This window comes from Anser anser (assembly GCF_964211835.1).
Source record: "Anser anser genome assembly, chromosome: 1".
NCBI classification, from domain to species: domain Eukaryota; kingdom Metazoa; phylum Chordata; class Aves; order Anseriformes; family Anatidae; genus Anser; species Anser anser.
In genome coordinates this window covers 48,945,493-48,971,319 of record NC_139720.1, presented here as the reverse complement: position 1 = coordinate 48,971,319, position 25,827 = coordinate 48,945,493, and the positions used below count along the sequence as shown (strand labels likewise).

The window sequence follows — 25,827 nt, the reverse complement described above, 5'->3', positions numbered from 1 at the left end:
TGATATGAAATTGGAGTGGCAGCTGCATGAGGAAATTTATACCATTTCTTCACATTTTTTCCAGTCTTCAGCCTGAGAAATGCTTTCCTAATACAGCATGAAAATAGGTATCGGCAGTGCATAGCAGTCTTCTTGCTACAAGCACAAACAGACACTGCCAAGGTAAGTAATACATCTTTTTTCTTCTGTAATTACACAGCTACGCTTGCCCTAGAGGAGGATCTCAGCCTGAAAGTGGCCATGCTGTGCTAAGAATCTATTAAAGTTGTGATATTTGACCAAAAACAAAACAAACATATCAAAAAAAAAAAAAAGTGTGCTTGTTCACATATTTTATTTGCTACAGAATTTTTACTGTTGAACTTGTACCAACTTTCTATCAGGGTTGATAGCATGTCATATCTTTTTGAAAAACAACATGATTTCTGTTTGCTAAAAAAAAAAAAAAAAAGACACTTCTTGCATAACAGAAATGAAGACTGTCGGCCCCTCCAGAGAAGTCAAAAACAAAACAGTCCCCCCATATCATATCTGTAGTATCCAGATCAGAAAATTGTGTTCATCTATGCACAGCACACTCTTGCAGTTTCAGATTGAACAGATGGTATGATTAATTCTACTGTTATATAAATTTACCCCTCACTTTCACACCATATCACATTTCTACCAGCAGTGCTGTTTTTAACATCTGAAAGTGTGCTAGGCACTTCACAGCTTGGGTATTTTTTTTCCTGTAAGTTGAATTTCATTCTCTAGTCCCTAACGCACAAAAATCTGACTACCACTAATACTAATTCTTAAAAATAAATCACAGTAGACAGACTTTTTCAGGGAAAAACAATGAGTGAATTCTTTCCGTTTCCAAGCCACTGGTTCCTACTTGAAATAGGTATCTACTTAAGAAGTAGTTACCATCTCCTGCGACTGAAATATTAACATTCCCTTTTGAAGTCTTCATGCCAGGTCACAATCACCTCAGTGTCTCCCAGATTCATTTTATCAAAGCACTGAAAGACTCTTTTCACTTGGATGCAGTAACATTACAGCATTTTTACTTAGGTCTCTCTGATTCTTAGGAAAGGTAGACCCTATCCATCACTGTTTTGGATAAACTACTATATTTCAGCTCCTAAACCCAGTCCCAGCACAGTCAGCATGTTTTTTAAAACAAACGTAGCTAGCCAAGATGGTCCCGCAGTTTTAGCTGATAATGATCTGCAAGACAGAAAGGATGATGATCTTCCTAAAATGACTGATATTTGTGAGGACCATCAGACCAGGACCTTGAGGTAGACAGAATTATAGAATGGCTTGGGTTGGAAGGGACCTTAAAGACCGCCCAGTTCCAACCCCCTGCCATGGGCAGGGACACCTCCCACCAGAGCAGGCTGCCCAAGGCCCCATCCAGCCTGGCCTTGAGCACCTCCAGGGATGGGGCATCCACAGCTTCTCTGGGCAACCTGTGCCAGTGCCTCACCGCCCTCAGAGTGAAGAATTTCTTCCTAACATCTAATCTAAATTTATCCTTTTTCAGTTTAAGACCATTCCCCCTTTGTCCCACCATTATCTACCAGAGTAAACGTACCTGTAGAACCCCTTCTTGTTATTCTTTGCACCACTCGCCAAGTTTAGTTCAGTCATTGCCTTAGCTTTCCTGATCCCATCCCTGCACATCCAAGTGTTGCCAGCTCTGATCAGATCCTCTAATCAGATAAGCCAAATCACAAGGGAGATGGTAAGCTGAATGAAGGCATAGGTGCCATATTCCCATTGAGCCATCCCAAGCAGAGGCCTGCTATGCTGCAGGTGACCCCCAAGTTTTCCCGGTGTTGTGAGGGGCCTGCCTGGGCTCCGGGCTCCCTCGCAAGGCCCATGTTCACCGGCTCACCAGAATACAGCTCTGCATTGACTGCACAGGGAGCACATGCTCCAGATTTTGCTGCCTGAGTTTTCACCATGTACGTAATGGAGATGCATTGGACACCTGTCCCCACTCTCACCTCCCTCTCAGACATACGAAAACACAGAACTGAAATACGCTGCTTTTACTTAGCCCATCCATGCAGCTGCCCTGCCCTTCTTCCCCATCCGCCGTCCTCCTCTCTGAGCCACAAAAACCTAAACATTTGAAATCCTGACTCGTAAGGGACCACTCCTGCCCAGCCAACCGTGTGCAACTACCCATGCACCGCTCATCATCCCCTCCTCCGCTGGCAGTTCCAGAGGGGCCGGAGGAACCACCCATACTGAAGCCAGCATGCAATCTCTCTCCTCTGCTTTCTGTTTTTCAAAGTGATGCACTTGTCTTGTTCGGGGTTTAAACACAGGTAAGAAGCAATCAGATGGGTCGATAACAAAATCTATGAATCCTAAAGTAGCAGGAAGTAGAGCTGCCTCTCGTGCATTTCTGCTCCCTGCATCAAAGCCCAGTGACTCTTTGTGCCTTACAGCAGGGAGAGCAGCCACTGAATAGGCAAAACAAAAACCCTGGGGTGGCAGAAGCACAGCTAGACCTCCAGCTTGTATTGCTGCCAAACAATTTGCAATGTCTCATCACAGCAGTTCAGAGACAGCTCAGCTTCTGTGACCCAGACCATCTGGACTAGCACAGAGAGAAGTTACATTTATGTATTTAAACCCCTCTCTCCAGCCACTACCCCCTGCCTTCGTACCTGGATGATAGGGGATGTAGAGATGAATGCTGTCAGCATGGTGCAGGAAAATGAAATTCATGTGGCAGCACATGACAGACCTCAGAGGGGCCAACAACTTGCAATATTGATAGCACCGGAGCTGTCTTAATCAGGGTAGCAGGGAGCCCAAACTGCAGGGACAGCATTAAATTAATAAATGCTACACAAAAATGGGTGAAATAGCCTGCAGCAAGTTTCAAAATTTCAAGCAAACAGAGCATTAAAGTCCCATCTTCATATCAAAAAGTAAAGTCTCATTGGAAATCTCTGGCCCCAGACAGAGACTCTAATGATGTGCTGTGGCCTTAGCAATGGGGAGTGTTCGGGCTCAGGGAAAACTCACATTCGTTTCAGGAATTATGAGCAAGGGCCTGAAGAAACACCAAATACAGCTGAAGGCTCATGGGTGTTCATCTGTCTGAATTACTAGAACTTTCCAGATTGCCTGCGTTTACAGATTATTTTTCTTGTTACAGAAAACATGGATGTCACAGATAGAAATGGCAATCTCCAATTACACTAAGCAAGATGAAACCAAGAAAAGCACTCTTTTCTGCTTCCCAGCTGAATCCTCTGAAATTTAATAATGCCAGCACAGCATGGACAGATCCAGTGGAAGACTATTGTGGTGATAACATAGTTATTTCTTCCAGCATGCCTTCACTTTCTGACACTAGCAAACTTTTGACTTGACTAGACAGAAGCAATGAGTTTTGACCACAGAACGTAGGAATGAATTGGAGGGGGAGAATGGGGAGAACGAGCCAGGCACCAAACCATCATTCTTAGATGCTCCTTTGCTTCAGCTAGGGGAAGGCTCTTCCATCCAGGGAAGTGTTAACACAACTTGTTGTTTCCTATAAAGCAGGACAGGGAAAACACCTGTGTTGGTGAGGAGAAATCATTCACCAGAAGTCTAGAGGGGTTATTCTGAGCTCATTCAAATTGTATTAATAAATTTCACAAAAATTAAAATTGTAGGGAACTGTCTAGCCACAGCTTCCTGTACTTACTGCTTTTCTACCTACTAAACTATAACATCTCACACTCAGCTTGTGGGGGCAGATCAGTTAAAACATGTTTTTTTGAGTAGCCATTAATTTTCAAAATGAAAAGGTTGCTTAGTGCCCTGTTTATTTGAAAATGGTCATCCTTACATCTAACATTCAGATAAACTACAGATGCTACAGAATATATAAAAAGAAAGAACAGAAGTGCAACAATGTCCCCCTTTTAATGGGGACTCTTTTTATCCAAAGTCTCTCACAGCTTTCTTATCAGCAGATCTGTCATTATGCATTATTTATGCTTGGTGCAGCCTTCAATTTTGCTATGTCTCGTCTTTTCAACTTTTCTTCAGAAACTTGAGCGTTCTTTTTACATTAAAACACTTAATACTTCATTGCAATCCCAGGTCTGTGGTCCATATAGTAGAAGTATGTGCCTGATCATTTTTTTTATTATTATAATTATTTTTGAGGTGCTGGTATAGCCCCACATAACTGGTAACTGGTTGACACAGCATTTGTGCAGGTTACTCCTGAGGAGGAAGGGTGCTCTCACCCCACTAGCGTGGGCTAATCTGAGATTAGCACAGTCACCAGAGGAAGAGAGACTTCTCTAAAGCCACTCTAAACGATCCTGCCACTTCTCCCACTTCTTGTGCCCAGTCAGTCTCTCCCTAAGCATGGAAGTAAACCTTTAGAATATCCCTTCAGTACCAGAAATGATTTTAGGATGAACTGAACAGAGAAGCCACACAGATGAAGACTATGCTGAAGAATTTAGGAGCGCCATTCCAGTTCGCATTACTCACAGTAAAGTCAGCATACCTCCCTATCTTTCACCTCTGCTCTGGCATCAAATTAGTCATGAGTTCAGATGTTGTGTCTAATCCAACTCCACCCATCAGGATGTTATGGTATGTTTTCTCCACTTGAGTGGTTCACATCTACACACAAACTCTGGTCTGGAGGCTGTGTGTACTTACCTGGTCCATCGTCCTCCCGATGCCACTGCAGCACATGCTCCTGCTCTTCCCTTCTATGCCCACGATGGGCAAGTTTCTGTCACAGCCTAGTGAGAAAGGGACAGCTACCCAGGCTGCATGCCCAGGGGTGAATGCGTACGGCAGAAGAGCAGAACAAAGCAGACACAGCAGAGCTGCTCCAAGAAGCCACGCAAGCTGCAGACACTTGACCACAGCTTGGCTTCAACAGCTGTGCTCCATCTCCACCGATGCCACGCTCAGCTGTGTGCTGTGTTGCACCCATCCATCCCCAGCACCTCTCCAGAATCTCACAGTATCTTGCAATCAGTGACGATACCAAAGAAAGGTTTTTAACCCCAGAGAAGTCACGCCTGTCAGATTAAGCCCCGAGCTTTGTGCACTGGCAGAGGGGAAGGGGGTGTTTTGCACCTCTGCATATTTTTTTGCCAGAAAGACCTTTAAGACAGGTCTGCTCAGTTTACCAGGCAACTCTCCTGCCTGGAGATTCAGTATTTCCCAGAGGTCAGCACATTTCCAAAGGGGACACCCTAGGGGAAGGAGGTACTTACACACAGGCTGTCTTTAGGGACACAAACTCAACAGGCTCTTCTGTGGTCTGGAGAGGAAGATGCCCCAGAAAACAAGCAAAGCAGAAATCAACTTCTCAACTTGAATCGCCTTTCAGAGAAAGCCTCTCTCAAACCTTTTCTACTGTCTACACCAAACCCCTAGGAAGATCTACTTCGGTTTTGAAATGTATTTTTTTTGTAAATGGCCCCATAATTCAATACTGGCTTTATCATGGGGCACACGTTGATCACCTGGGTTCTCTCTGCACTGCAGTTCAGCTCTTTTAGAGGTTTTCATCCAATAAGTGAAACCTCCCATAATCTGAAGAACTAAAACGAACACTAATTTTGAGCCTTCCAGTTATGCCAGTTGTTAGACTGCACCGAACACAATGTAGGAACATGGTCAGTGACAGAAAGAATAACTGAGCCCAGTATACCCAGCAGACTTGCGCAGTTGTTAGGAAAGGAAAAACCACTCTGAATTTAACTTGTGAAAACCAGTCATTATCACTGCCTCCTCATGAAAGTGAAAGCTTTTGTTGCAGCTTCCCACAGGTCTAAGAAACTGGAGCATTTAGTTGTTCCCAAATGTGTGGCTTCCCAAGAGTTCACTTATACGATGATATATTCCCCAGTTCAAAGTAGCTTTACTGTCTGAAGTGAACGACAGAAAGATCTGTTAGAAAGGTCTAATTTTTTCTTTTATTGTCACTCATCATTCCTGTAACAGGTTAGAAAACAAAAATTACATTTCAATAACATTTCATCATAGTTTATACAGAACTGGTTGATGCATGGTGTCATTTACTCATCCAAATCCACAGCCACCTTCCAAATCGCAGAGTTTAGGAATTACAGTGCACGCTGGACTAAATTTTTTTCACAATGTAAGGCACAACTACATGATCACAAGTAGTAAACACAAACACTGAAAATGGAACTTAAGAATCAAACTCCAACGAAAAAGAAACAAAACCCAAACACACTCATGCAAAATTTATCTACACCTACCAAGATGGTATGATCCAGTTTAAAATAAGTGCAGTACTCTGTAGGTAAAATTGCATCATAAGGCTATTATAATACATTACCTCTAAATACTGGGTAAGAACTTAAAACTTCTTCCATTTATATTTTATACAATTCTACAGAAAATAAGTTCTATGTGTGATATTCACATCTGCAATAATAAACTGATCATTAAAATGCTGAAAAGAGGCAAACAGCACAATGCTATTTGTGGCACACATCCATTACAGAAACCATTCATCAAGCTCACATCTTGCATATTGAAGGAAAAAAATGCTAAATTAATGGTACATTTGGTGAATGAGGCTATCCATAGCCAAATGACATAGCTGTATACAAAATTGTTTTTACCCAGCAGACCATGATTATGAAAGGTTGTGGTTATGATTTATTTCCTGTCCAGCAGCTAGAGTTTGCAAGATTGAAACTACAGAGGTTAAAAGAATTCAACAGAGTTTACAGTAACTTGAAACTACTGGATACTTCCAAATATATTAAAAAAAAAAAAAAGACAACTTTTTTTTTTGGTGATAAACTTTTGCAATTTTGGCTTTCACTATAACTTTTACATAACGTGACAGTGAGCAAACCCTATTAAACTTACCTAATGTTTGAATTTCACACTGAGAGGTAGTTCAAATGAAATCTTATGTAACGGCATCAAATCGTGGGGTTTCATGATTTTTATTTTTTTTCTGATTTTTTTTTTTCCTTTTCTTACAAAAGTGACAAATCCTATACAAGCAGCATTTTGGACACATTACTATAAAAAGTTCTGGTATTTGCTAACTCAGCGAGACATTCTTCTAAACATCCCTCCTGTGCCCGGAATCAAGACTTAGCGTGATACAGCAGAGCACTTCGCCATAAACCCAGCAGCAGGAGCCCGGACCTGCCAGTGCTGGCCTGTCGGCATTTAACAATGAACACTGTTCCCAGCCCTCTTTACCCTAAAAAGGCAGGAAACGGGTGAATTTGTTTTTCAGTTTAGGTCACAGGGGGAGGCAAAGTTGGAAAACATGCCTACCAGGCTTCTGCTTTTATAGTAACGTTGATCTAAAGGGGTTAGCAGGGCTTCAGTAATCTGCACATGAGCAGGTACTCCTGTATCTGCTGCACAGCAAGTGCATAGTATATGGCACACTGCAGACAAAAGGCAGAGTTTATTACATTAACCAGTGCCTATTCTCTTTGTTATTGTGATTCTAAGTGGCATCTCGTGTTCTCTCTAAAGATACAAAGCTCTTTATTCAGTGCCACTTTAAAAAAAGAGAGAGAGAAACACAAGTGAGTTTCTGTGGAGGGACTTTACTATCCAATTATTGCTGGTTTTTGAAAAGTAGACCACTTAGTGTTTTCGAAGAAAGGCTGTGGTTGGACAATAATTTTAAACTTATCCTAAAAGGGATGGTGAGGTCAATACTTCAAAAATGAAGGACTGGACAACTGGCAAGAACCTTGAAAATACATAAAATTAATGTATTCTCACTTTATAAGCTTAAAATGAAGCTCTACAAAGACAACATGTGAGTGACTACATGAATTTTCTTGTTACATGTGCTCCCGGATGATGACCTTATTTTTGGTACAAAGTAATTATGAGTGCAATTCTCCTTACATAGCAAGGGGCCAAATGTAATGCAGTGAAAGTCCAGCTGAAGATAAACCTTCTGCCCACTGGTTACAGCTAACACACGCAATGCCAGCAGTGCCATTCCGCTTCCTGTAGATTATATTCAGTTAGACAGCAAAAAGTGCATAGTGCAAATGACAGTGTTATTTCCTAGTCCCACAAGAATATGAGTGGAAGGGGTGGTACTTGGAGAAGTAATTTAACAGTTTTAGCATACTCAAACCATAGTATCATTCTTCCTGGCATAGTTCATGCTCTGTTTGAACTTCAGCTTCAGCAGTGTTCTGTCTGCCACTGAGTACTGGTCATAAATTTTTAAGTTTTGCAAAAAGCATTTGTTGCAACTTTCCATTTAACTGACATTGAACAATCTAGAAAAATACTTTTTTTTTTTTCCAGTCCCTTCTTTAGGAATGCCACTTCTTTTACATCTAGCATATTAGAAACAATTATTCTTACTAATAAGTGCTACAAAAAGCAAGGTTACTTCATGCTTCCGCTCCCAAATACCCTCTTGCTTCACTAAGAAAGGTTTTCTAGTGAGGATTCACAGATAAACCTAATGGCCCCAAAACCAACAAAAACATTCATTGCTCTTGCATGCCTAGCACTCCACACTCCACAACAACTTGGTTACTTAATACCTTCCAAAAACAGAGAAAAAAACTGCACTGTATTCTAGAGCATTGAACTCTTGTGCCAGAGCAAAGCCAGATGAAAAATGAGATCCCTCTAAACCTCTTGTCTCTGCTGGAAGCAGCAGCAGAAACTTCCCTTTGCCTCTTCATCTGCAGACAGCAATTTTTCCTACTGTGACTCAATTTTATAATCTTTGTTAAACCTTCGCAGAAAGGGGAAGGTTATTGGAGGGAAGGAATACATGGGGAGAAGAAATAACAGTGAAGCATATCAAGCTAAGATCAAAAGCTTGCCACTGAACCCTGCAATGCTCTCTGCCTCCATGGGGACTGCAGTATGAAAATATGAAGTATGCATTGTTGACATGAGGCCAGAATAAAACAGTGGGGATTTAGCATTTTGGAGACAACAGCCCAAGGGATCGTGGCTGTTTGACTGGGAAGAGATGCAGCGTCTCCAAAAAGTTAAAAGAACCTCTCCCCACCCTTAACAAGACCATCCTTTATGCTTCTCCAAATGACTCGGTAGATTGTCTCAGCCCATGCAGCAGTTGGTGTTTCAGATTATTCTTCACCAGAGATGCTGAATGTCCCTCTGAGGATGCTCTATCCACAGTCCCAGGAACAAGTCCCACACTTCACTGTCCCATTTCTGATGCCACAGTAATGGCTAGCAATCAAAGGCAGCTTGAGGATCCCACATACCTTCTGGTTCAAGCATTGGTTTCACCATTCTTCCCCTTGACATCTTACTCTACAATGGCCTCTCCTCAGTGAATCAGAGCTATGTGGTTCTTGCTAAAGGGTGCTAAAACACATCACCACAAGTTCTCACCTTCTTGTTCCCATGTTCTAGTCTCTTCTGCCATTTTTTTTTATGTTTCTATGTTTGTAGCCTGAAAAAATCAGTGCATTTAACTACTTTGTCCAGAGTCCTTTAACTCAGCATGGTAAAACCTATCAGACTTTTTACTAGGTTTCTCCTATTATTTATATTTTAAAGGAGTGCAACAAAAAACCCACATCTTACTGACAACATACCCTTCAAAGTAGTCAGAATCTACAAGCACATTTATAAATACAACACTTTTCACCTTCCAGTTTTCCTTACATATATAGTAATACTCATAGGTTGTTTTACTGAGCTTGAGCACAACTTCCAACATGGCAGCCAGCATTATGTGGTCTATCATACCAACGAATTGTCAATGAATACAGACCTGCACTAGGAATCATAAACACAAGAGTAGGAGCATAAGATGAAGCCACTGATTTATTCCAGTGAAAAGCTGTAGAGCTCCTAACATTGCTTCGGACTCAAACCTCAAAGCTTCTACCTCAGCACTGCTCCTCCTGATTTTAACAATCCCTCTTTCTTCAAATGTGTATTTGAAAAGCATTTCTGTCCCCTCAAGAAGTCAGTCACATGCATCAGCCAGCAAAAAGAAGCCTTCAGAAATTGAGACAGTTTCACCTTGAAGCTGGGGAGCTCCATCCTGAGTTAGAATCATAGAATATCCCAAGTTGGAAGGGACCCATAAGGATCATCGAGTCCAACTCCTGAGTTGTCTGGTGGTCAACCAAACACACTGCTTCAGCAGCCAGCTGAGCGAGATGACTTTGCTTGTCTTTACAGCAAAGCATCCCAAAATCAAGAACAACGATAGCAGAGCTTCTACCATTTCCTCTTTGCTGTAGAGCTCTCTCCTCAGCTTTCAGACATTCCCATTCAAAAGTAAACATCTGAACACAAGCGGGTCTTTTAACCATTTCCCTAGCTCCCCCTGAGAAACTTCCATCTTCGTTCACCACATACGTTTTGTCCTTCATGAAGTTGTCGGAGGTTTCTCTTTTCCCTCTTAAAATCCCTTCTGCTCCACGTGGTTGTCCTTCACCCTGAAAGCAGTACACTCTGTGTGTTACACAACCGGACGGTGCGTACCTAGGCAGGAGCAAGACTGTGACATCTTTACCTTTGCCAGATTTCTGAAGCCATGTATCAGACAAAGAAAGGCTTGAAAGCAAACTCTCTGGATTCCCTCAGTAAATAAATGAACAGAAAAAAATCCCCAGAGGCAGAGATTCTGTTCATACTTTCCTTTCAAAGAATTCTTATTCCAAGCAGTTACCCTGACAAGGACAAGCAGCAAGCCCAGAGGATCTATTCACATGGAATCATTACAGCAATTGTTTCTTTCAAGCAAACAACCCTCAAAAGTTCAAACTAGAAAAGCTGGTAAGTGTTGCACATAACAATGCATGTATTTCAAGCATAAGGAATAATAGGAATTAAATTTTAAGATGACTCCTTGAAGAAGAATCCTTGAGGATGCAAATTTAGAACTAGACAGGTAAGCTAAGATGGGATATGAAACATATAGATCATTACTGGGGAATAGGGATTAAAAAGTCTTTTCACTTGAGAGTTAGTCAGGACTAGACATTTTTCATAAAAGAGGCTCCTCTTCATTCACATATAAAGCTGTCAATAGATAAAAGTAAATAAACCTGCCTAAAGATGGCTAAGCATCTATCATTGTAACAGAATTTGTTTCCTTACCTTGGAAGGCAAGAAGTAGAGGAATTGAGGACATAGTCCTTTTCTCTGAACAGCTGGCACAATTTTGTAAGACAGAGAAGGGCTTGGGTTCTAGGGAATTTAATAGGATAATTAAGACTAAGGGTCCCTAAGTATTGGAAGGCATAAACCCAGCTCAGAAGAAATAACCTTAATGGTTTTGAGGCCAGATACCAGATACTCCTTTCAAAGGGAGGAAAATTTAGACACAGGCAGGCAAGAAAAAACAGGTGTAAATAAAAGCACAACAAAAAGAGCAGTCTATATGAACTCAGCAGGAAACTTCTGTTGCAAGTACAGGAAAGGAAATAAGAACAAATCCAAGGTGATGAGACACTGGAGCAGGTTCCCCAGAGAAGTTGCGACTGTTCCATCAATTGAAGTGTTCAAAATTAGGCTGGATGGGACTTTGAACAAACTGATCTAGGGTCCTGTGCAGGAGGGGTGGAGTGGATGACCTTTAAGGTCCCTTTCAACCCAAGCCATTCTGTGCTTCTATGCTCTAGAATCATATATATTGGCCTGTTTATTTATAGAGTTGTTTGCTTATAACTAAGCCAGCACCAGGAGAGTTAAATCACCATCCTAAGCAAACTAAATCATAGAACTAGCACACCATCTACGAACAGAAGGAACAATGGAAAAATGATGTTTGTTAGGGGTAGCAGGAGTTCAGCTTGTTCCACCAAAAGCTGAAGGAAGGGATAGGAGCAAAGGTCAGCTAAACTGCACCCTCTAAAAAAGAGCTTTTCTTAGTAGGATACCTAGTGTGGAATTTCTGGACATCCCTGAGAACCACAAGGACTTCTTGGGGCTTCCAGGGTATGGGCAGGGGGACAGATGGGCTATAGGCTACTATCTGCCTTGTTTGTTTACTGTTTAAAACCTGCATATAAAGGGTTTCTGGAATATTAACATCCATTCATCAAACATGTAAAAGTGAAATCGATTAATATGGGAGAGCTTTGTGTAGTACTCCTACAATGCCCACTAAACTTGGTCACATCATTAGTTCACACGTACAGACACACAGACACACACACACACACACACAATGCAGTACAGAATGCGTAAAGATATTCCAGTATCCAAGTGCTGTAGTTGGGAAAGAACTCAGGTGCTGATACTACAAGTTCTAAGCGGGCGAATAAAACAGAGTTGAGTCCAGCCAATTACCCTCACTGCAGAGTTAGAATTTTAGAGAGAAAAGTTCAAGAACCAGAGAGAGAGAAAGCAAAACAACGGGGTTATAAAGAACATGAGATACGTAATCAAATGCAACAATTAGTTATGCTATTACAGCAACATTTGATACACAAAATCCTCACAAATTTTTGCATCTTCCTTTTCCATTGAAGGAAACAAGAATACACTGCAATATCACATAAACGCGTTTTCTCTTGAACAAAAAAAATAAAGATAAAAAAATACATTGTTACTCCTCTGTTTAAACTTTATTTACAAATAACTGGGTATTTCTAATCTAGACATAGAAGCTCTTTTCAGGATAAATGGCAATAAGCTATGGGTGATCTGAGCCCATATCTCACAAAAAATACAATAGTTTTACTTGGTATCAATAAACATTTTAAAATATACTAAATTTTGCCAAGTGTTACAATCATTGTCCAAACTGAATAGTAGTCTGAGTGCAGAATGAAGTGCATCAACAGAAATTATAAATTTTAGCGTAACATTTCTTTGTCTCCCACAATAGCCAGTTATCCTTGCAAGTCATTAAAGCAAGTATCACAGACCCGAACAGGCTTCTTAGAGGAAGGAGTTAAGGCATTCTTTGCTGAGCACTCAGCACAGAAGATATTTCCACACTGTCTACAGTGATGCTGTGAAAGAAAAAAAAAAAACATATATGGTGAACATCAATTACAGGCTTATGGGTATAGATTACAAATGGAGATAATTACCATGTCAAATGAACACTCTCATGTTTCAGACTTTTAAAATAACAGTTACAAAGCACCTTACATGTACACTGAATGGCAAAGGAGTACATCCTTTATAAAGGGTATAGGAATAAAATACTTACAAGTGCTGCTTCACTGAGAAGGAAGACCATACCAGTTTCAGATCTGAACTGGTTGAAATTCATTCTCCTTTTGAATTTTTCCTCTTGAACTTATTTTGGTTGCATAAAACATGTTCTTCCTATAGGTAACTAGCTGCTTTCACACTGGGAAGTACACCCTTGAATCAAACGATCCAGCAGCCTTTGTTCAAAGACTACCCAAAGGACATCACAACAAATAATGCAGGACAGGGAGAGCCACCTAACACCAAGCCAGGAAGCAAAGTGAACCTCATCAACATCCCTCACCGACTTCATTGGCAAGTCACTTGGTAGATAATCTCTGGATGAAGGGCAGGCCCTGCCAATGAAGGGATGCTAACATCTTAACTGACCGCAGCTGTTTTTACAAAGAAGGTCTGAAGGTCAGACCTAAAACATACCCAGTTGTTTCTTACGTTCTTTGTCTGCTTAGCATTTACGACCACAAGCTCCAGATCTTGTTGATGCCTTATATTTTCACATATATGTGGTTTCAACAAATTTACCTTCCTTTTTCTCTTCAAAATTCAGTCCAGGTTGGTTTTAAGTAAGTTTACTGTAAATACCCTTACAACAGTACCATTTTGCTTGCTTAGGGGACTGAACCATTTAACAACATTTATAAAATGCTATCATTAAAGTGACAAAAGCAGCATGAATAAAGTAAGGCCCACAAACTTTATTTTTAGTATTTAAGGCACCGTAAGCAGTATTTGTATTCTGAGATGTCCCAAGTATCACAGCACTTTTAAAGCCATTTTCTAAAGTCTGAATCCCATGAAAAATAGTTTGAAAACAATGGAAAAAGAAAATCCCCACAGATACAGTAAAACACACCTACCCTTCTCACTGTCACTGAAAAGCCTTTTCCACAGGCCATACAATTCTGTACCTCATTGTCTTCTGCCCATTTCCTGTTGAGAGCTTGGGTGTGTTTGATCTATTTAATTAAAAAAAAAAAAAAAAGCATATGTAATTCTTACTAATTTGCTGTATTACATTGCATATACTACCCAATGCTGTATAAAAGCACCAATTCTGCCATGACACTGAGAGCTTATAATTCAGAGAGAAACCTAAAAGCAGAGTTAACCTACAGACAGCAATACGGTCCTTGTGCACCACAGGAACATCTTAATCACTGTGGAAAGGTAACCCACCACAAATATGATGCAAACCTGAAATTCTGACAAGACCCCCAGAGAGAATCAACAGGTTTGGTTCAAATCAAATGATACCTGTAATGACTGGTTTTCTCGGCCTAGCTCCTGCATTGCAGCAGTAGTGTTGTCCAGCTTTTTCTTCATTTCTACAAGTTTGGTTTGAAGCTTTTCAATTTCTCCCTCACTTTTTATACACCTGAGGATAAATAGTGAATAGTCAGTCCAAAGGCAATGTACTCTGCCTCCTCCGGGCAGGTTGTCATGACTGAGAAGAGTTACCCTCATAAAATCCATCTGAAAATACACTTGCTGTGAAAAGTTCTTGGATGCCTTGGCTGGAAAAATGTTCTAACAACCTATTTAAGATTATCTGGCATTGCTCCCAAATATCTGGGGCTTTTTAATACCTGGAGTTACTCCCAACACCAGGGACAGTACTGAATGCAGCCCATTAATCAGCACGCCCTGATGAGCATCACTGTGCAACAGAACACTCTCACAAAGCATCTGCAGCAAATCACTTCAAACAACAAAGCAGAAAAGTAATCTTTTTCTTTTAGCAAGGCTACCTCCCATCAGCTGAAATTCAGTTAACTTGAAACACAGATTTTAAAAGGCGTTTTTCTACTAAGCTGTAAAAGGGTTACTGGATGAGTTCAGCATAGTATGACAAGGGATAGCCAAAGAGAAAGAATCTCATTTGAATTGATCCCATCCTTTCCCAAGGCTTACTGCTTAAAAGCCAATCAGCAAGCTTGACAGGACGGAATAAAGTTTTCCATTCTGCCTTCACCAAACATCTCAGGAAATAAGGATGGAAGAAGTTTCCAGTCTCACAGATGTTGTAAACCTTATAATCTCTACGTTCAAGCAACTCCTGCTGGCTTGCATGTGCCTCTTGCTGCCTGAAGGAAAGCAGCTCTGCTTACTTAAGTCTTAATAAATATGTTGTAAAGACAACAAAAGAACTGGAGAAAGGAAGATGCTACGTTTTTAGGAGGAAGAAAATGCCTCATGTGAACCTTAGAAAGTCTGTCTAAGCCAATTACATGTTCAATACCCTAACGATGAGCAGTGGACACACCTAGAAGTCCATAAGCAAATTCTGTGTTATTGGAGGCACTAAGGAGTCTGATCCAGGTTTCTGGATGACAAGTGCATCTATCCTGATTCATTCAAATGAATCGAGTTCCAAGGAGAGTCAGAGTGACAGAGAAGATAAGTTTACTCAGGTAACAGAGCCAGGCCTTGCATGGTTCACGCAACAGATGACATGAAAAGCCACAACCTACACACCTTAAAATTCCAAGGCGTCCAATGGATTTAGAAGGCTCTTAGGGATGGACATAAATCTTTAAGCACAGGCACAGATATGTGGCTTTGGTGACAAAGTAAGGTTCTGATAAGCCTGCCTGATTTCCTACAATATGGTCACCCTGTCAAAGCCCACAGAGTACAGTTCGTTCACAACACCGCTTGCTATGCTTTGGCAGGGACAACAGAAGGTTCCAGTTTGGAAGCCACAGCCCAGACAAACATGGATTTAAGGACAGCATGAATGCAGATCCTGAGTCAATTGAAAGTGGTTTTCAGTGCAAGGCTACCCATTTCCCAAACTACACTTTCACAACATCATGACCACTGCTTACCTCTCCAGCAATGCTCTTCTCTCATCCTGATTATTCTGCACTGTCGCTTCTAAGACAGCAATGTCCCCACGTAAATCGTCCGTCTGTTTCTCCAGCTCGCTCACTCGCCTCTGACTACTTTGCCACTCTTTCTTCATGGTAGCCAGGTTTTCATTCAGAGCTGTGACCTGCATGGTGAGCTTGGCCTCCTTTTCCTCATGTTTCCGGTTTTCTTCTTCTTTCTCTTTTACCTCTGTGTGCTAAGAACACCACAAAATAGAGAAAAACAACCAAGTATTCTTTCTGTATTCCTTATATTTAAATGAGGCAAAGAATCTTTACAATACCAGAATCATTACTTTTATCCAGTGAACCCTACTACACAAGACTGTCATCCTACTGAAACTTCCTATGCTATTAAATGCCTCAAAGATTTCTGACCTTGTCATTTAAAAATGAATATGATGTAAAACTTAAGACAACTCTATGCTTCCTCTCTGCCCCTGAAAGAATTCAAAGGCACGTTCACAAAACAGTCTTACAGTCTCTAACATACTAACCAGTTTATCTTGAATTTCAACACATTCTTTCTTCAGTTCTTCTTCTCTCTTTTTCAGCTGATCTTTGACAGCTTGTTGGTTTTTTTTCTCCTGTTCCAGAGCTGAATTCATATGATCTATTTTGCCCTGAAGCTCTAATTTCTGTTGAATCAATAGCTGTTTTGCATCCTTGAGATTTGCTACCTCCTGTTAGGATACAGAGCTCAAAGTTAAAGTGGCAACATTGAAAGTTTTGTTGACAAATTCAAAACTAATGTAATTGCTTTCCAGGGAGAGCACAGCAATAATTTTGCATTTTATCATTGGAAAAAAGGATGATTTTACAGCACAGATTATCAGTGATTTTCATGATCAAAGACTTTAAACTTATACAATTTTTATGAACAATGCTCAATTTTAAAAATAAACTTAAATTTACTGTATTTTTCTACTAAAATAGCAGAAGCTGTGTTGGATTATTTTTTACTGTTCTTTGAAAATAAATGACCATTGTCATTTTCTAGAGTTGGTTCTAAAATTTACTTCACTTTGTTCTTTAGTTGTAAAAATCAGGTTAAAAGCATAATAATGACCAAGTGAAAAACAAACACTGATGGAAAAAAGCTGGCTTCTCTTAGTCTTAGAGGTATAAATATATACACTAAATTTTAAGCAAGCAGGATGATACATTTGATTTTAAACATTTGTTTGTTTTTCTGGAATAAAAAAAATGAAAAAAAATCTTGAAGTAGAATACTCAGTTAAATTTATAGGAATCCTTTTCCTTAAAATTACACAGCCAAACATACAGGGACTAACAGCCTAACAGGGGTTGCCAGTTTTCCAGAAATCAAAGTTTTCGACACAAACTAAACCAAAGATAGAGAGAGAATATAACCTGAGGACAAGGGGATGTCCTAAAAGAGTGTATCTATCCACTTCCTGACAGGAAATGGGAATTAGAGTATAGGCCTGTAGGAGACAATTTCTGTTTTAGTCTGACTCCTTGTATGTAGATCAAAAGATGAACATATTAAGCCGCTGTTGGTGTGCACACATTTCATAGTGTGAAATAGCTTGTTTTACTGAAGACTTAAAGCTATTTAATTGAAGTCTACAGATTTTTACCCTCTAGACATCTCATTTGATTGTTATGATTTTGGAAAACGGTCTTTTATGAGGCTCCCGATGTTGTGTCCCTCCCCCCGCCCCAAGTGTGACTTTTTAAGACATTTTAAAAACCACAGCACATCAAGGGAGTTTCAAACTCTACGACACATATTTGAGAAGTACCAGATGTTCCTAGAATATCTGGAAAACTTCATATTCATGACACTTCGGGACATCTTTTCTATACTTCAGAATTGTCAAGCAAGGGTATGCAGTGAATCTACAGTAAACCAGAAAAAAAACCCTGAAACTAAGACAAGTTATGTGGTCTACCTGGCCAAGCACACTGGGAACTGGAGCTTCAGGACTACCACTAATCAGGTCAGCATTACTCAGGAACCTCAGTGAAATCTGTGCTTTGGTTCTCCTATCTGTAATACTGATATTTACAGCAACCACCTTTGCAAAGCCATTCCAGATAATGTCTACTGAATAAAACACATATTTCTGATCAGATAACCAAGCACATGAAGATTCACTTTGTTTCAGTATACCTTCTCATATTCTTGCTTGCAGACTCTGAGCTCTTCACCCAGCTTGGCACTTTCTTTTTCAAGTCTACTCTTTATTTCCTGGAGCTCTGTTGTTTTACATTTTTCATTAGCCAAGTCTTTTTCTTTCAAAATCTTGAAGAGAAATATATATATATTTATTTATTTTTAAAGGTGCTAGAAAAGTAACTTCTTCCAATTTCACAAAAAAAAAAAAAATCTAGGACCCCACATCCTTAATTACAAAAGCTCTAAGTAGGAAAACAACCACCATATATCTATATCTCTATCCACAGTTAGCAGGGTAAATAATTAGCAGCATGTTTACAGTTTTATATTTAAAATTAATACTGTTTTCCTGCATGTCTAACCACTTAGTACAAATTATCAGTCTATTTTAAAGCAAATTCACTTCAGCTGTCTGTTAACAGTCTTCGAGCAGGAGGTTCAATAAAATTGCTGTTGCTATGCTCTACAACAGTGCTATGCCCCAATAACAACCCCTGTTTAGAGATGTACCAGGAATTAATGGGGCGGGGAGAGGGTGAGAGAGGCTGTGTGTGTCTGTGGGATGATTTCAAAAGACAGAGATATTTACCCTATCATTCTGAAGATCCTGTAGCATTTTGGTCTTCTCACCCAGCTGCTGTTCCTTCTTTGATGCATCCTGTTCCAGTGCAGACTTTGCTTTCTTCAGTTCCTGGATCTGCTGATTATTATTAGCAATTCGATTTCTGCTGGAAACTACCTCTTCTTGAGCAAGAGCAAGTTTTTCTTCTGTGGACTAATTACAAACACAACTCTGCAAATTATCTGTCAGCATAAGAGCTCCAGATACTTGACAATCATTTAGTCATTTTCCACAGAAAAACTGTCACGTAGCATGCAACATTTTGCTTCAAACGTTGACAAAGCATAATTACAGGAACTTCTGGGTCTCGAGGTTATGCCTAGCAAAAACAAAGTCCCCAGAAACATTTCCAGCAGCAGTACCTACTGCATCCTTCCACAGACAAAACGTGAAAACATCCAGAGGGCAAAGAAGGAAAAGTGATTGTTTGACAAAAAGAAAATGAACTTGAATTTGCTTACACAAGCTGATTTTATTCTCAAGGTAAATGTACTACCTTGCAACTCTATACAGCTGTTACATAAGCAGCAGTGAAGCTACACTGTGAAGTTTCCAGGAGTGATTCGTTATTACTATTTTTTTTCCAGTGACTTAATGAAGCTAGCACTAGCGCAGTCAAGAAATTTTTGAAAATCCTGAAGTGGAATGTACAACCTAATAATGCTAGAATCAGAACAAAATGTTTCACGGTCTCATGTGTATCAGCATTTCAATCAAATCTTAAACTTCCATTCAAAATCTATTACATACTGCAATTTAACTGGCCTCCAACTCTCCTTATTTCTGGGGTGACTTCATTGCAGCTTTTCAATACTTAAAGAAGTCTTATAAAAAGGATGGAGAGGGACTCCTTAGTTGGGTGGATAGTGATACGACAAAGAAGGTATGGTCTTAGATTAAAAGAGGATAGATTTAGATTAGACATTAGGAAGAAATTCTTCACTCTGAGGGTGGAGAGGCACCGGCACAGGTTGCCCAGAGAAGCTGTGGATGCCCCATCCCCCATCCCTGGAGGTGTTCAAGGCCGGCTTGGATGGGGCACGCACCTGATCTAGTGGGTGGCATCCCTGCCCATGGCAGGGGGGTTGGAACTAGGTGATCTTTAAGGTCCCTTCCAATACAACCTCTTCTATGATTTTGTTCCACAGAAAAATATGTCTCTCTACAATAGGTCACAGAAACCCAAGTAACAATCTCAAACTCACACCCAAGACTCATTCTATTTACTCACAGCAAAGTCAAACTTTGAGGCTCTTCTTAATTTAGTATTCTGGAAGGCGGGGTGTTGTGATTTTTTTAAAGCCTTTGGCTTAGCCATGGACCAGCTACATTTAGAAGCATGTCATTGCACAAAGAACCAAAAAGAAAAAAATAAACAACTCGTCCTCTTAGTCACCAAAATCATGGTACTTGATGGAAACGTTTTATGCTAAGATACACAATGTGAGGTGGGGAGATTTATTATTACCGATTAATTTATTACCTTCAGGGCACCAATAAGGATTTAAATTCTTTCAGAATAAACTACATTCTTTTAGCTGTTACTCCTCTTACTTAAACCCTAATTAAACCTCTTGTACTTGTTGTTCCTTTAAAAAAAAAATCACTAAACTTCAACAACCTTGACTGCACTTGATTATACATCTGTTTTAAGCCGCTCCTGTCTTCATTTAAAAACAAACCAATTTCTGTTTCCTAACCCTTACTTGTAGAGTCTAAAGTGTTTTACTGGTAGAATGTGATTTAGTTTGAAGTACAACTGATGCAACACTGCTGATTCAATAGCATTTTCTACAGCTTCAGTCTCTTAAAAAATTCAAACTGCCTTTTTGAATTAATTTGCAGGCCAAACATCTTCTGATCTATAACAGTTTATTATTTAAAACTCCACAAGGTGTTAGCTCAAGAAAAAATTGAAGCAAAATAGGAGGTGCTTTTGCAATTTCAAGTTTGTAGCAGAGTGGGTCCTTCAGAAAAGAAAATAAGCCCTCTCTATTTCACTGTGGGCGGTGGAGTACAGTATTTTCCTACAGCTGAGAAAGGATGGGAAGTGTAGCATCATCATAGAACACCTTCACGGGAAAACACAATAGTTTTTGCAAATTTAGAATGAGGCATACTGAAGGCATGGCTTTTATTCAGATTTGTTTCTTGCAGGAGTATGATTGTAGCCAGTTTACTAGTACAGGATGATAAAATTTGGCTATGAAGTGGGTAGCCCAACAAAAAGCTTCACCTAGCAGATATTCTTCCCTCAACCACCCCCAACATGTCCATACAGGACAGGTGATCCGATTGTGCCTATGCCCAAACTAAGACAAGGTAGATGTTCTTAAAAGAAGAGCCAGTATTCAGCCTGCTCTGCAATGTATAAACATTTGCAATATAAGGGACTCTGAATTTTGAGCACAATTTATCTTACTACAGCTAATGCACAGCAAGTGGCTCTTAACTGTGTTGTGATTAATAATAATGCTACTGGCCTTAATTGGGAAACCATTCAATATAACTTTAGCAGTAAATCCACCTTCTATTTATCTGTGCCTTTCTTTCTGCCTTCCTCAAAAGTCCCTCACAGCACCCTTTGGAAATCAGCAGAAATCCGGCACATGGCTAAAACATTCCAGTTATTGTCCTTGCTCCTGGCTCAGTCTCCAACAAGACTAGTTCAGACAGATTCTTTTGGACTCCTGAGGAGCTCACATCTTTAACATAAAATCATCTCTCCAAAATCTGATGCCATTCACCTTAGTTATTATTGTTCAATTTTGACATCACTCTCCGAAAATGGTAATATAACCCCAGTCATGAGATTACGCTTTAGGATGACAGAGAAAACCAAATGTAAGGAAAACGTACAGAACAAAAGAAGTCATTCTGGACTAACTGTAAATAAAACCAGATGTTAGGTTGACTGGCATAACTAATTAGCCAAATAAATGGAAATCTCAGCCCTGTCCAGTACAATTGGGTTGTTGCACTGCAAATAGGCTACATGGAGCCACCAGCAGAACTAGCCGGGTGCTAGGTCATGGATTCAATCCATCTAAGCGAGGTGCACAAATGAGCCGTGTTAGTCTGTGTGCCCCTCTCCCCCAACCCAGTTCACAGAAGGGGCATGCAGTTATTCACAGATGCTAACCTAATGTCGCTTCACTTCCTCAGTGGTAGGATTAGACTGACTGTAGGCAACTTAGGCTCCTAACTTAGAGACCTGAGGTTTGCCAGCGCAAATACCATCCAGAACATCCACTGAAGATGCACAGACAGTGGTGCCAATACCGGAGGCAAAGAAACATTCTTTTGAGAACACAGAAAAAAAACAGGACTGACTACAAAAAGCACAAATGCCAAGACTGAAGAGTATTTGGCAGAGTTCAGAAGAGCAAGATGCACAAGTATGTTTGCACTACCTCAAAATCAAGGCAGAAATAACAGCTCTTCATTTTCATTAAGTCTTGTAAATAAAAATAGGCTTTTCCACAAAAAAAAAAATCCCATTTATAGATATAAATGATCTATATATATATATAAATATAGCTTTTACAAGCACTCAAATCTTGCCCAATTTCTTTTGTTCTGTCAGAGACAAAAACATATGAGTTTATTCACTGTTACAGAAGGCAGGTTTTTTAAGTTAAACTAAATGTGCAGCATATAGTATCCCTAAGATTCTATGTTCTCACTTTAAAATTTGCTACAACGCTTCTCACTTTTGCTCTGGGAGACTTACAGCTTCACAGTTTGCATCTGGCTAACACTACATAACTTGGACCTTCTGTTATTGAACCAGAAACTGAAGTGTTAAGGGGGCGTTCAATTTTTCAGCCTGTGCTGCTGGCGCGCCAGGCAGCTGCCCGCTTGCTCTGCCTCTAGCTAGGCATGGCTAGCTCTCACGCAGTGCTGCATCCCCAACTGCAAAACTTCGTGTAAGCATTACTCACTTTTTATCACACGCCAGTCTCGCAGTTCCCTCAGCCCGAGGTGACCAGCAGCCAGGCAGCCTGGCAGTGATATTCCAGCCAGAAGCCAGCAGATGGTGCTCTGCGTACAGCCCCGCTCACTGGGCGTCAAACCACGCTCACTAAACACAGCTGTGCAGGGACATTCCACTAGAAACCCTGCAGTAAGACATCTAAGCTTATCTTATACACAAGTTCTAAAAACTTCTTCTACTGTCTACCAATAATAAATATCAAGACCATTCTGGACCCCAGCCCTCCTACCAACCTTGGTTCCAAACCATCCAAAATTTGTAGCTCTGGCTCAAATCATCTGCCTTAATTAAATAACTCCCCTAAGGACAAACATACTGCGCAGAACTTGCTTGACTATGAAACTTTGCCACAGAGTTCTTCTGATTTGAGTGGTACTTTTATGTTCACCTCTCCAAACTAGCGTTAGTCTTCCTTGACACTTTTTATAACTAATCTGAGAAAGCAGCGAAGAAAATCATTACTATTTTAGTTTAACATTGCAATGAGACGGCACGCTTGTGATTAAACATGTATTGGTCTTGTCCTTTTTCCTCTCTTGGATTTTACATCAAAAAAGCAAAGCGGTGCCAAGCAGACCTCACTATCCCTAACTATCGTAAATAACTATAAACTAATAAACAACCATGCAAACAGCCTCCAAACTGGTACATCACCTCAGTACTGAGGACACCAATCTTTCACAGGTTCTCTAGGCTCCACAGATATTTACATAATAAATCCAGTTACCTGTTCATATTAACAATCTTATTCTCCTGTTGCTAGTCACCTTATTTATATATTACAGGTGTTGCTAGTCACCTGTTCCTATCACCTTGTTTTACCTTTTTGCACTGATGTCCCATCTCTCTCCCTTGTTACCATCCCAATTCAGGTTTAAAAGCATGTGGGAAGCCTACTGTCCTATTTTATATTTGTCAGAACTAGAAGTCATCCAGCTGGTTTAATAATACTTATTCAGAGCTATCTTTGCAACAAGCAATATTTAAATGAACATCCAATGCTTTTACAGGTCACTGCTATTACCAATCTAAATTATACCATAATTACCAATGTGTTGATCTAAACACATTCTGGGAAATTAACTCAGAAAGGAGGTTAGCAAGCTATAGTAACTAACTGTATGTTTAAACCACCTTTGCTTGTTAAGCAGGCCAAAGTTCTTTATACCCTAGCACAGCAATTCAATCAAGCAGCACCAAAAATAAAGCTGCTCTGACTTGCAGGAGAATGTGGCAGGTAATCTAATGTCACAGAGGAGGAGTATGATTAAGAGGAATCCAATGATGTACACATAAAGGAGCTACTTTTCTTTTTCTTAAAGGAACTCAAAACGCTGAGTTTGGCTAGGACTCCACGGCTCACATGGAGCTATCTGAAATAGCCACAAAACCTTTAATATTTCAAGGATGGGACTGAAAAGACTACACTGGAAGAAGTGGAAGGGACATATTAAACCTAACCAGTCACTAAAAGCTCCCTTTATATATAGTGAAGCAAACAGAAGCCAGCATCTAAAACGGATTGGATGACCAGTTCTCCAGAAGCACCTATTTCTCTCCAAGAACTTCAGAAAAGCTTAAAACAACGTCAGACACAGACGATGACTCCCACTCCAGCTTTGCAAGTGAAAAGAGCCAAAGCCACACATCTCTGCAGCATAGTATGTCCTGGTACAAACTTGAGCATTTGTTTAGCATGACATGAGGGAAGGGGGGGAAAAAGGAAAAAGGATAAAGAAACACCTTTTCTTATCGACTTAATTCCCAGAAACATATTTTTGAAGGCATTACACCTGAATACCAGATCAGGTACATTCTGCTTAGGAATAGCAAAAACTTGGAGGATTACATTCAGACATCTGCACTCCAGGCAGGTCCCTAAACCTACTGTTTCTATCAGTATGACATCTCTCAAAGTCTGTAACGAGACAGGAAGAAGCAGAAGGGGCAAGGGCATAGGAGCAGACTGACAACTACAATTCTAGTTAAATCGTCTAGAAGGCAGTGGTTACTCACATGCCATCAGTGACTTTGCCCTAATTAGCTACATTATTTAAATTAGTTGAAAGCTACAATATATACCACCAAAAAAATTTAAAAAGAATATGAAAATAAATCATCTTTCACTTTGCTTCCATAGGTCAGATTGCCATTGCAGAAACGGAAGGGTAGTTCAGGTAAGCTGGCAAATACACTTGGCTTTCAGTTAGTGTCAGTATATCCTTTGTCCCAGGGGAAGGGAGTGAACAGCACTATATTCTATATATAGCAAAGAGCCTTTTTATTTTTTTCTTTCCCCATACAGTTTTTGCACTGTTTCTGTGTCTTCAGAATGGATACAGACAGATCTATTAAGTCACAAATAACATTAAAGTGTCTGTAAGTACCTTAAGGTCTTGCCTGGTCGCCAGCAGCTCAGACTCTTTCCCGTAAAGATCCAGTTGCAGCTTTTCCATGTTTTCCTTATATTTTTCATAGGTCTTCTGTAAGTCTGCTAGTTTTCCTTTCTCTGTTTTAAGCTCCTGAGCTGACAAAATTGTCTGCTGTTGCAGCTTATTCTCCAGTTCTGCCTGAAACATAGGCATAAGAAGTGTCAGTTAAAGTTACAGACAGTATGCTTTATGATTTCAATGAATCATATTTTTACTGCAAAACTGGATTCATTTCCACTTATGAAATAGCAATTCAGTAACCTAACATATACAGTTTTTATAGCAATATTTTGTAGCTAATTTAACAACAAAATTAAATTCACATCATGAGACTTAGTTAAACGCAGCGAGACCAAACATTTAAAATTTAAATTATATATATATTTATTTTTTTTTTTAAAAAAACTTTACAGTTTCCCTAGACTGGCTAAAGCAAAAGTGTGATCATACAGTACAGGGCAGCCAAAGCTGGCACAACATTTAACAGCAACACAACATTCGCGAATGTAAGACATTTGAACTATTTCCACTATGGTTTATTAGTTTCATTCTGTCACTCAGATAAATTCTTTTGC

At 40.0% G+C, this 25,827-nt stretch overlaps 2 protein-coding genes across 9 annotated transcripts in view; one reads left to right on the top strand and one right to left on the bottom strand.

Annotated features, from left to right (window-relative positions):
* Positions 1 to 7,169, top strand: part of PLEKHG7 (pleckstrin homology and RhoGEF domain containing G7) — a 37,184-nt gene extending 30,015 nt beyond the window's left edge. For all 4 annotated transcript variants that reach the window (XM_083825998.1, XM_083825996.1, XM_083825997.1 and 1 more), the window contains 2 exons: positions 65 to 162; positions 3,170 to 7,169. In XM_083825998.1, the coding sequence (XP_083682124.1) occupies positions 65 to 162; positions 3,170 to 3,277 (206 nt within the window). In that variant the 3' untranslated portion in view covers positions 3,278 to 7,169. The remainder of the gene's footprint in view (positions 1 to 64; positions 163 to 3,169) is intronic.
* Positions 5,935 to 25,827, bottom strand: part of EEA1 (early endosome antigen 1) — a 77,406-nt gene continuing 57,513 nt past the window's right edge. For all 5 annotated transcript variants that reach the window (XM_083825951.1, XM_083825953.1, XM_083825950.1 and 2 more), the window contains 8 exons: positions 25,208 to 25,390; positions 18,791 to 18,976; positions 18,196 to 18,327; positions 16,553 to 16,738; positions 16,014 to 16,252; positions 14,440 to 14,560; positions 14,043 to 14,141; positions 5,935 to 12,977 (listed from right to left, as the gene is read on the bottom strand). In XM_083825951.1, the coding sequence (XP_083682077.1) occupies positions 12,855 to 12,977; positions 14,043 to 14,141; positions 14,440 to 14,560; positions 16,014 to 16,252; positions 16,553 to 16,738; positions 18,196 to 18,327; positions 18,791 to 18,976; positions 25,208 to 25,390 (1,269 nt within the window). In that variant the 3' untranslated portion in view covers positions 5,935 to 12,854. The remainder of the gene's footprint in view (positions 12,978 to 14,042; positions 14,142 to 14,439; positions 14,561 to 16,013; positions 16,253 to 16,552; positions 16,739 to 18,195; positions 18,328 to 18,790; positions 18,977 to 25,207; positions 25,391 to 25,827) is intronic.